At 55.9% G+C, this 11,542-nt stretch overlaps 1 protein-coding gene across 1 annotated transcript; it reads right to left on the bottom strand.

Moving 5' to 3' along the window:
* Window positions 1-521: 521 nt before the first annotated feature.
* On the bottom strand, window positions 522-9,320 carry BMP3 (bone morphogenetic protein 3). The gene is given in 4 exon segments (XM_054825308.1): window positions 522-712; window positions 1,733-2,641; window positions 9,034-9,080; window positions 9,082-9,320. Coding segments are annotated over 4 exon segments (1,386 nt in total).
* Window positions 9,321-11,542: the final 2,222 nt, after the last annotated feature.

Here is an 11,542-nt window from a genome sequence, read left to right as displayed (position 1 = left end):
AGAGGCAGGCGCACAGTCCGCAACGCATCGTGCCGAGGAGACGCGCGTCTAAGTAGGATCGACCGAGGCTCTCGGTACTTCAGGTTTATTTTTCTCTCTCGTCATGGTCCTCAATAACCCAAAGCAGAAAAGCCGTGGTTTGAACCAAAAACCAGCACGTTCCTCGTCTGCCTCACCGTCGCTTGCCCGAAGAAAGGAGACAAAAAAGAACGGCCGGTGCTTCCCCAATTTCATACAAAAATAGACCGGCGCATCCATCCGGCAGCCTCGATGAGTCGCCCGCAAATTCCCCTTTGGTCTCGTGATCTCGACGGAACCGGTTCCTCCCAGTGGCCGAGACTCGCGTTCTTCTTCCTTGGAATCGCGGCGTGAAATCCATGCCGTTGGTTGGATTTCTTAAGGCTTTTTTTTTTTCTATCCAAACACAGCAGCAGCGCAAACAAAAACAGTCGGTATCATGCAACACTTTCCCCCCGACAGCAAGCGATCGCCTCAGCGTTTCAAAAGGGTCTCCGGAGACGTTATCTGCACGCGCAGGACTCTGCTGTCATGTGGGGGTACACTTTAAGAGCGACGTTTTTATTTTTGTCGAAGAATAAAATACTAAGACAAGAAGTTTTGTCCGGAATGCAGCAAGGCTCAGGAATGCCCGGGATGACCCCGACAGCTCTCGTTATGCTCTGGATAGTGGCGTGGTTACATGGCTTCAAGGTCCGCAAGACAAACGTACAGCAGAAAAGGTAACCGCGCCCACGTTGCAACAGACCCGCGTCCTCTAAAACAAAACCAGTTTTTTGGGGAAGAGCCCTGCAGAGACCCCGCCACGGACTAGCCGTAAAAATCCATCTTCCGCTCCGAGCCGGCAGCGGCAAACACTTGTAGGGTCAGGTCCGCTCGGCGGCCGGACGTGAGCGTCGCTCTGCCATTTCGGCTCTAGCGTCCAGTTGAGGACAGCCCCGGGCTCTCCGCAGGACGCGCCATCCCGGGAAAACACCCCGGGCAATGGAGCTGGCAGTGAGGCGTGCCCACGGGACGAGGCAGACTCCTTCCGAGCGAATCAAGCTGCGCGCGGGCTGCGATTAAGCCGTAAAACTCCTTTGGCCAGAGGGAGATCGACACGCCGGCAGGAGACCGGGGTCGTCAGGGTAGCGTGACAAACGTAATCGGTATGCCGGGAAGGTCGACCAGGGAAGGCGGCAGGCTCACCTTTTGAAAGTATTTTACGGGACGAGCCGAGACGGAGAGGCCTCTTTTTCCGCGCTCCTTTCGACCTAGGCGCTCGAATTCTGCCGGCTCGACAACCGTGTACTGTGTTCGCGCAAAAAAAAAAAAAAAACCTCGTAAAAACCAGAGAACAGCACAAGAGAATCTCCAGCGGCGGAGGCTCCTTTGAGGACGAACAGCAGCCGCCTATCAAGCGGTTTTCCAGAACCAACTCGCATGGTGCGCATCCAGCTGGGCAAATGACACATTTGTGTGCTGTAAAGGCCGGTCTCGAAACATATAGCGGCGACTTGGGTTCCAGACAAAAACCGGACACCGCGCGACCTTTCTTTGATTGCCTTTACGAGCCCGTCTTTTCACAGGCCGCCGCTCGCATCACGAGACAGAGACAGCCCTTATTTGCTAGGCGCGAACGCAGACGGGTCGACCGGCCGCCTTTTACCGACGCGGGATAGAAAACGCGTAGCTTACGGTGACGGACGGCGCAAAAGAAACGATCAAGATGGTACCTTTGGAATCGGGAACCGGCATTCCCCCGAGCAGTAATGGGTGTCGAAGGACTCGGGGAAAATAATCCACTCGCTCCAGCCGACGTCTACAAAACCCACCTTGAGGTAGCGCCGGGTGCAATGCCGCGGCTCGTTCCCCTGCCGCCTCCTCGCCTTCTTCAGCGTTCGCTCGTCAAACCGGAGCGCCCGGCTCTCACGGCGACGATTCTTCCTCGGCTTTTTCTTACTCTTCGCTCTCTCCACTAACCGCAGCCTAAAGGTTTCATTGGATTTGCCGTCTTCCTGCCTCTCGTCCTCATCGTGTGGGTGCTAGGCTCCCGGAAGCTCCTTCCACAATGGCAAGAGAACGTTTGCGGAGCGTTTTGGCCACTGCGGCCGCTTCCTGAGGCCGCTCGCCCTGTGGTCTTCCGGCCAGGGGGAGAGCCTCGCCGGAGGACGACGGCGCCCTCGCGACCCGGAGACGATGCCGCCCGGCTCCAAAATAGCAGAATCGTCGGCATAAATCAGGAGGTAGCGTTCGTAGCGAAAAGGCGTCCTTTTCCAGGCACGACCGCCAGTCGGATCCGTTTTGACAGCGATCACGAGTTCGTGGTTCCGTTTCGCTTCGCGCAAGAGCCGAGTGATATCCTTCCGCCGCCAGAAAAGGACGTTCCGATAAGCAGTGGAGACGTTTACAAGGAAACATCCCGGGGTCCGAGTCCAGGTCCCACCAGAAGGAAAGGTCCAAACCGAAAGATGCATTCGAAAGTCAGGTTTCCTGCGTCCGGAACAGCTTCCGGATCGGGAACGGTTCCGCTCGGCACGTGGCAGACGGCCAACGTAGTAATACACCCAAGCCGACAAGACGTTTTCGGACTCGGCGAGCGACGTCAAGTTAAAAACATACATCTCCTGGCTGTCGGGGCTCCCTGGAAGAAGCAGCACTTAGATAAAAACATGGGCGTTTCAAAACGTTACAGAGGAAGGACCGAACAGGCAGCTATCGAGGTTATACCCTAAGCTCAGCACAAGTCCTTTCGGGGGCTCCGACGGGTACGCGTCAACTCTGATAAGCGGCTACGGGCCAAGTCCTTTAGATGTAAACTGTCACCTGAGTCCGGGGGACCGAGACCTGGCCACGCCTAGGCTCCTCCACAGGGAGGAGTTTAGAATTTGAGGGGGTCCTTTGCGAACCTCGAGAGTTGACGGGAGGGCCCCCCCGTGGCTGCACGGGCGCCCTCATACGTGATGGCCGCCATCGGGCAAAATAACTGAGCCGGTCAACCGGCAACCGCGAATCACGCGCTTTCCATCCGGTTTCCCTGCGATACCCGTCTCTGGCCAGAAATGCTGGCGCGTTCCCCACCGCTGCTCCAACTCGGGGAAACAAACTATCTGGCGGGAATGCGGCTCAACAACGGAGGCGCCGACGACTTTGTTACCCGTCATCCAGAAATTTGAGCAATGCCGTGGTAAGGTCTTCCCGCTCTCCTGTTGCCGAGACGGTTCCGACCCCCTCCCTCTCCGAACGCACTTAAACAACTACCGCCGCCCGGTCCCGACCAGAGGATCGGCCGTCTTCGTCCGAGATCGTCAGGATGCCGATGGCGCCGAACGCGGCCCGGGACCGCCCAAAGCCCGAGAAAGGTTCCCGCTGGCTTTGCGAGGCATCGGATGGTCCGGAAACTTCCACGATCGTGCTATGCCGTAGGCTTGGCTGGAAGGACAAGATCGTGTGCCCTAGTCACCTAGGCCATCCGAGGCGGAACTCGGCGGCGAGGAAAAGCCCGGATGCGAATGGGGCGCGATTCTCGGCGTCGCCGCCGGCTTTCCGGCTGAAAAAGCGGCTTAAGCTCCGATCGCCAGGCCGTTGGGCACAAAAAAGGCCCGACCGGCTCCTTTACGCCCTCCGCTGCGCCACAATCTGGGCCTCGTCTGCGACACAGGGACTTTGGGGCCGGCGCAGCATTTACTTTTAACTTCAAAGACGTCAAAGAGACCGTTAAAGAGAGATCCAAAACCACATAACGTCGGGTACGGCTACCTACGTGCGTCGGGACGCCAAACAGATAAGCGAACGTACGAAGCGTGACGTATTTCAAAAGCAAAACGAAAAGACGGCCGGAAACACCGCGTTACGCAGGACGCTTCTTCTCACTACTAATGGTTCCTCTGTTGCCGTAAGATCAAGTTATCGGCCTCTCGAACAGTCAGAGACCTCCACCGCCGCGACCGGGTCTTCGCGACGGCGAGGTCAGAATCAGGCACGCGAGGAAGCATTAAGTCGCCGACGAGCGGCCCGGCACAGGAAGAAGGAACGGGGCTCGTCCCTAAAGATGCGGGCAGAACAAACGGCAGGATAGAAACTCCATTTCGCGGTTCTTAAGGCTCAGATGTCACCTCTGGAGAAAGAGATGACGCACTGTTTATAACGACTAAAGACGCGTGCGAGCCAGCCCTACAGCCTTCCGGCCAAGTCAGACGCTGAGCGCGACCAAAATTTCCCTCTAGAACAGTCAGGCCCGGGACCGTGTCGATTACGCCGCGTAACTTGCGTTGTTCGACTCAGGACGTCTTGTTGATTTTCAAGCCAAAGAGAAATAGAAAGCATTTACTAGTATACCTGAAAGTAGGCGGACAGTACTAGAGCAACGCCCATAACCGTAAGAAAGATGACCCAACGGGTCTCGAGTCATTGAGGGTTTTTTGCTGGGGGTGGGAGGTGGGCGGCAGCAGAAAGCACCCTCCCGCCTCTACGCCGAGTGAAACAACCCAAGGACAAAGCTTCTTTGCGGTCGGGACGTCGCCGTATCGATCGCGACGGACATGGGAGACGGCCGGGTTTCCGTGGCGGGGGAAACGGGCAAAGTCGACCCGACCGCAGGTATCTCGCGGAAACCCAAAGGCACGCTCCTAACACGGGCCGATCTGCAGAAGGGGACGGCCGACCGCTTTAATGCCACGGTAGGGCGCAACAGAAAGGACCGGGGGCAAGGCGTAATGTTTGTTTTAAAATTTCTGGCTCGGACCGCCGACACACCCATCTTTCAGAGACAAGAGAAAATGGCATCAAACGTTAATGTGCTATCGAGGGCTATAAAACCAAGCTGTATGGAAAAATCTAACATAGCAAAGCACAGGTAGGGTCCGCAGCCCCCCCTCGAAGCCCTGAAACGACCCGACCCGTTAAGAAAACAAGGGAACCGGGAGTCAAACGCGCTTCTTGGAAATTGCGGCACGTCAAATCCCTCTCCGGAGGTGGAAGAGAAGTTATAGCTTATGGAATTTGAGAAGAGTTTCAGGGGGTTTCTTAAGGGTTTTCTCCCCACGTTGTGGGGGTTTTTTTTTTTCCCCCAGCACCGGCACCTCAAAGATTTTTGACGGCCTCACGGTCTGCGCTTCTGGCCTGCGAAGTCCCGACCGCGGACACCATTCGGGTGAGTCTGGCGAAAGACCATACTCTCCCTCCGCGTCCCATCCCCTACGATCCGAGCGGCTGCTTCCTCTGAAGGTTTTTCCCTTGTCGATGATCTAACTGACACGTTAAGGCAAACAGCGATCGGGATTCAGGACAAACACAAAACCCTTCTTCCCGATAAGTCACGCGCGTCGCTTTGTGAAATTAGGGGAAAAAAATGGGGTCGGGGAGAGGGAGAGAGGGGGGATGGCCGAATCACGTACGGAAGCCGGCTTCCTTGACGCGCGCCGGACCAGACAACGGATCGGTGGGCTGAGTTCCTGATAGCTGAAAGGCGACATACCGAACCCATGCGATTTTTAGCTATCGCTTATGCCCGGGGAACCGGATTTTCCATGGATTCAATCACGTTTTTAAGGCCCCGAGCCAAAACCAGCCGTTCCTTACATTGGCGCAAAGGGCGCGGGACGGCCCGACCCGTGCTCGGTTTGCGAGCGCCAGTATCTTAAGGGTAGCGTGGAATTTGGCGGCGCGCAAAGCACATCAGTCTCGGGAACCGGAATTTAGGACACCTCGCAAGCACCTCTTGAAGAAATTATTACTTAAAACCGCTGCTCTACGACAAACGACGAGTTTTGATTTTAATAATGTCTAACGGAATAAGGATTCCGCTTAAGCGACACCATCTGTTCTAAACCAGCATGTCATAGCACAACGCAAAACTTAGCTGCTTTAGTGCACAAAGAAAGGTGAGGTAGCGTGAAACGGACACGGGAGGAATAGATAGCTCGATTGAAGGCCAGAACTTGAGAAGCAGCTATCGGTATTTAACCGGACACCCGAAACCGAGCGCTAGCAGTAGGTGGCAGTATTTCCTCACCGGATGACCTGCAACTAGCACGAACGGCTCTGAACAGCGTTTCGATCGCTCGGTCCACAAAAGCGCCTCGAAACCCGTCGCCACCGGCCGGCGCGGGCATCTGGGGATCGGCCGGATCCCGGCTCGGAAAAACCAAGCGCGCGACCTGGGTCGCTGTTGCGGCTTAGGAAGGCCGTGTCAAATAGGTCCGTCGCACTTTACAAGGGGCCTTTCCAGACGCACACAAGCGGGAACAAGTCTGCTGATGTGCGGCGGGTTCGCCTTCGTAGGGAATGCCCCAATGGCTTTACAGAGCGCCAAATCTATCCCCCGGGGCAAGAAAGGATGCATTAACGAAGACCATTTATAGCAACACGTTCATCGGCGTGCCAGCACGCGGTTAAGAACCGGTCAGCGTTTCCGCCATAAAGCTTAGTTTTCAGAGGTAGGTAGCCTAGCCGCAAAAAGTCGCTCGGAGCGGGGAACCACTTGCAAGACGGGAACATTACTTCTGAAGCGACTTCTTTTTAATTTTCTCCTGCCTTTGTTCTTACTCAACAACCGCTTCCCCCCCCCCTTGTCAGAGTATTTTGCAAAAGACAACTATGGGATCCGGTGCTCCCTTTTTAAAGACAGTAGGGCTCAGCACCGAAGCGGCCGTACGGATTCTTTCGGCAAACCGGGTAAGGACGTAGCACCTAGTACCTCGACGTAAAAGACCGGAAAGCCCACCATTCCGATTAAAGCCGTTGTCCGCTGAAACAAAGAACTCGAAGTAGCGGCCATGGCACGCTCAGGATCTCTCGCGCGCATTTTATGAAACAAAAACCACGACTACGCATCGTCAGGCATGGTAAACGTGCCACGCGGAGGTCAAGTTGTGTCTCCGTTTCTTATTTTAAGCAGAAAGACCCCCGCGGGTCCGAAAACTAAACGCAACGTGGAAGGTAGCCAAAGTTAAGCGAGCGAGGAGGTCGCGTCCATCAAGCACACGCAAATCTGCAAAGGGAACGCAAAAAGCCGACTCCGCTCCTCCTCGCGACCACCGTTCCTTCCAGTAGACCAGCCGTACGAAAACCAAATTGCGCACGGTCTGTGCCCCAGAGGCCGGAACTCTTTGCCGGTGAAGCGTCGGGCTCTAGAACCCACGACCGACCGGGGACCGCGAGCACAGGTCATCCGCGCGCAAGACACCGCGGTGACACAGGCAGTAACGGAAGCCATAGAATTGAAATTCCGGGTCCGATCCCGAGAGGCCAAACCTACGATCCCGCCCGTTCGCCTTAGAGATGGTTTCCCGATTTCAGTGCGGATCACCCAAATCTTAAGTCAAGGAGAGCGAACGGGTGAGGAAACATAACCGCGTATACCGTGAATGACGTACATCCCTTACTTTGCTCCTAAGGGACGCGGGGCCCGGGGTTTCTCTCAGCTTTGTCACAGTCATCGATGAAGGTTCCCTTCTCGAGCGACTCAAACCAAGCAGTTTCCTCATGAGGTAATCTAGCGAGGTTAACGCAAAACAAATTCGCCTGAGTAGACGATCGCACGAATGTTCATCAAAACAGAAGGCCAAAACACCCGGCCCGAATGACACACCGCTAATAAACCAGCGGGGCGGATAAGGAAACTTCAGAGGAACCCGCACAGGCCCGAGGCTCTCGTCCAATCCACCCGGAGAAACAAGTCACCAAAAATGAGAAACTCGCCTTTAATGGCTCCTAGAATACTCCTTTCCAATTACAATCACGCCCTAGTTTTGTTCTCACAGGCCGTCCCTCCCAAGACTGCCGCCATACAGGACACCGCTTCGCTCGGACTGGAAACAGGGACAAGTTTCGACAAACCCCCCCGCCCCGGGTCTGGAACTCATCGCGCAACGCTCTGTATCTTACAGGGTCTCAAAAATTTGCCCGGTGGCTTACGCGGGAGAGCCAGGAAAGGCCGTTCCCGCGTGCCGGAGGAGAGCCCAAAGCCCTCCGGGGAAAAACCCAGATGGAAAGGTTTCAAGGCTGCGTTTGAGAGTCACGCATCGGAAAAGAAACGGCTCTTTCTCAGGAAAATATACAAACGAGTCGCAAAGCGTACAGTTAAACCACATACGAAATCGCCGCAGATTTCCTACGAGGCCCGTGGCTGCAGACACGGGAGAAACGGGCCCATTCGAGGAAGCTGCGCTCAAAGCGGAGAAAAAGCCATCTCCCGAAGGTGACGGTGGCGGGGATGGTACGACGCATAATCTATTACGGCAACATAACGTATCACGGCAACGTAATGTATTAATGTAACGGACATGGCCACATTAAGAACAAAAGGAAGCCCACCAGAGATGGAAATCAGCAGGCGAGGAGCGTGACGGTCGTAGGAGGGGATCCGGAAACAAACGACCTCGAAAGGAAAATACTGTGCGCAGCCACGGCGTTTCTCTCCCGAGGCCGGGCAGTCAGGTGTGAGTCAGAAACCAGACAAAACGCCTTATCCTGAAACATCATATCCCAAAACGTGCACGGGTTGCTGCAGGAAGCATTACTTTCCCAACCCTTTACTCATCATCTTCCTCACGTCTAGTTCCCCAGGCACGAAAACAGATACGCGGCACACTATGCGGAACGAGAGAGCTGCCACACGGGGCTAGCTCCATGCACAGGAGTACGAACAGTCCGTTACCTTTGTTTTTGCTGAACGGACGACACTCTGCCCGCACGCCGCTAAGGCAACTAGTTTCGTCTGCGCAGCAGCTAAGACCTCCCCACCAAGAGCCCTTCCTCTCGCTCTGCGGTGCCACCGCACCGGCCCCACGCTGCGCCCACCGCAACCCGCCCAGTGCCTCTGTGTGCCGGCTAGAGCTGGCAGCCCCAGCCTCACTGCCGGCCAGGCTCTGCGGCCGGGGGCGGCCGCTGACCCCGCTGTGCCACCCTCGCAGCAGGCTCGCACGCCCGGGGCGAAGCGAGCGGCAGTGCAGGCGCTCCCCAAGGGGCTGGGGTCCCGCCGCATGCTCTTCTTCACCCATGGGATCCCACGCAGCCCAGCGCCGCGGGACTCACCTGTTGCCAGCGGGCGGAAGCCACGCACTGTGTTGCCCGCCAAGACAGCCAGCGTACTGGTTGTAGAACCGCAGCATGTGCTTCGACACCTCGTCCCCCGACTGCAGGCACTCTGGCCAGCACCGCTCCTCCGGCTGCTGCCGCTGCCCCGGGCCGTAGTCACCTACCGCGGCTCTCTCCCACTCGCCCCCCTGGGCAGCGCGCTGCCGCAGCCCCATCCGGCAAGGCTTCGGCACGTCCCCCAGCGCCAGACACAGGCACAGCACCCAGCGGGTTGACGGGGCCATCCCGGCCCTCTAACCCGGTCAGGCTGTGCAGTGCCCCTCGTCCTAGCTGCCCCCGCAAGCGAGAGAAACCATGAGCCCCAGCGGAGTTCGTTTCAGGTAGCTGCAGCTACCAGCGGCAACACGTGGGGCTGTGGTAAAAATCATAGAGGAGGTTTCCTCTTTTGGGGAAAGAAAAAAAAAAAAAAACAAAAAACAAAAAACAAAAAAACCCCAAACACACACAGAAAAAAGCCGCGGGGAGGAAAGCGCTGCGGCATACACCGCCGGTCCTGCCCTGTGCCGGCAGCGAAGCTATTTATTCCCCCTGCGGCGCAGGTTGCTGTTTGGCGAGAGGCGGAGGCATAGTTCTCCCCACTTTGACCGGCGCTATGGTGGACCAGCAGAGTTTTTATGGGCTGCGGGCGCGCGTCTGTGCAAGGGCCAGCGCTCGCGGCTGATCTGTGTGATCAGCAGCCAATCGCACCGCCTCCTCATTTAGCTGCAGGCAAGAGGTAAAGCAAAGTGGAAACCGCCACCCAAAGAAAAGAGCGCGTGTGCGCAGGCAGAAACAGAGGGGGAGACATTGGGTCACCAGCGCCAACCGCGTCCCCAAGGGCAGGCGGGGAACGCGGCGGCGGGACGTTCCCCTTGCCACCTCCGCCCAGTCTCTTCCAAAGGCAGTAAAATAGCACTGTCGCGACAATGAAACAAAAATCACAAGTCAAACCGCGCTCAGACTTCGCCCCTTGAGAATCTTGAGGCTCGGCCGGACTCGGCGCGCGGTCTGGGGCGGGCGGAAGGAACGCTGACCCGTCCGTGCCACGGTTCAGCCCGCCTTTCCCGAGGGCCGGCCGCGCCCGGCACCCTCTGCTTCCTCCCTGGTCACCATCCGACACGGCCGGCGCGGGCAGAGGCGTCCCCGGCCAGCCAGAGCCCGTGGGAAGAAATGAGCACTGGGGCGAAAAGAGCACGAGGCGTTTCAGGCCAAGAGCATCCCATGCTTTGCCCCTACGACGACGCGAAGGCCTCGCCCCTCTTGCCAGCGCCACGGCATCGGATACCGCCGTGTTACCTCGTACGTCCGGAGGCAGGAAGAGAAGCCTCGTGGCGTTTTCACGGTTTGTAAACGCGTCGGTTCGCAAAAATGACTTCGTTTCCAACCCCAAGGACAGAAATTAGAAAAATCAGATCGCCGTACAGCACCCAGCGCGCGTCATTTTCCGGCACGGGGCGTTCACGTTTTCCACAAACTACGCATGGCGTATCGTTATCAAGCTCTAAACATAACGCTAAAATGCATCTCATATCAGAGCACAAGCTCACCTTTCCAACGCCGCCGAATTCGGGATCGGTAACAAATACCATTACGCGATTCGAATACGCCCATCTGTCAACACGAGAGGCGAGCACCTAGCGGCAGGTACGAAGGAATGACAAGATTGGCAAAAGCAAAGTTACGATTTTTATACGGTTCTATATCCAAGCACTCGAACACGACTCAAGTCAACATCTCATTTTCAAACGCTTCTCGGGCATCGAGTTTGCCGTATATGTCTGACAGTACTGCCCGCGTGCGTACTAACGCCACAGAATTTCAGTATCGACACCAGCCGCAAGAGTAACTATGCTTTTCGCTTCACTCCGTAAGAAACTCACACAAGCGCGCAGAAGTAAAAGGTTAAGGTGCGATCGAGCATTTGGACGCCTATCGTAAAACCGACACGCATCTCTGCTGGAAGAATAGGACAGCACGATTCGAACCAACAGAAGCTTTAGGCGAGCGAAATACGGGAACTGCTATTTCAACTCCAGTGGTGTTATTCCTCTACTGGCGAGAAATGAGGTTTTTTTTAAAAACCCAAACCAACCAAACAAAAAAAACCCTTCCCAACGATGCGCCGCAACTCCAAATAAAATAAGTGTAACCGAATCCTCTTTTAAACCTACGCCGCCTAGTAACAGCCCGTAAGAATCCCACAGTTTGCATATCTTCCAAATTGGAGCCTGACTCTCGATATTAGATCGCTGTAAATCAAGAATAACCTCCGTTAAAAAAAAAAAAAAAAAAAAGGCAAACCAACAACCCAAACCAAAAACCACCCAGAGACAGCACATGCCTAATGCCATACCTGACGAGACAAAGGAGGATTAGATAAGAACAAAGAAGTTTAACATCGGAGCTCGAGCACCCGATTGCTGAGCTCTTATTCAAACTCTTTTAAGCATCAACAGAAAGTCGATGC

Source organism: Grus americana, chromosome 4 (genome assembly GCF_028858705.1).
Source record: "Grus americana isolate bGruAme1 chromosome 4, bGruAme1.mat, whole genome shotgun sequence".
Lineage (NCBI taxonomy): Eukaryota > Metazoa > Chordata > Aves > Gruiformes > Gruidae > Grus > Grus americana.
This window is presented reverse-complemented; position numbering and strand designations above follow the sequence as displayed.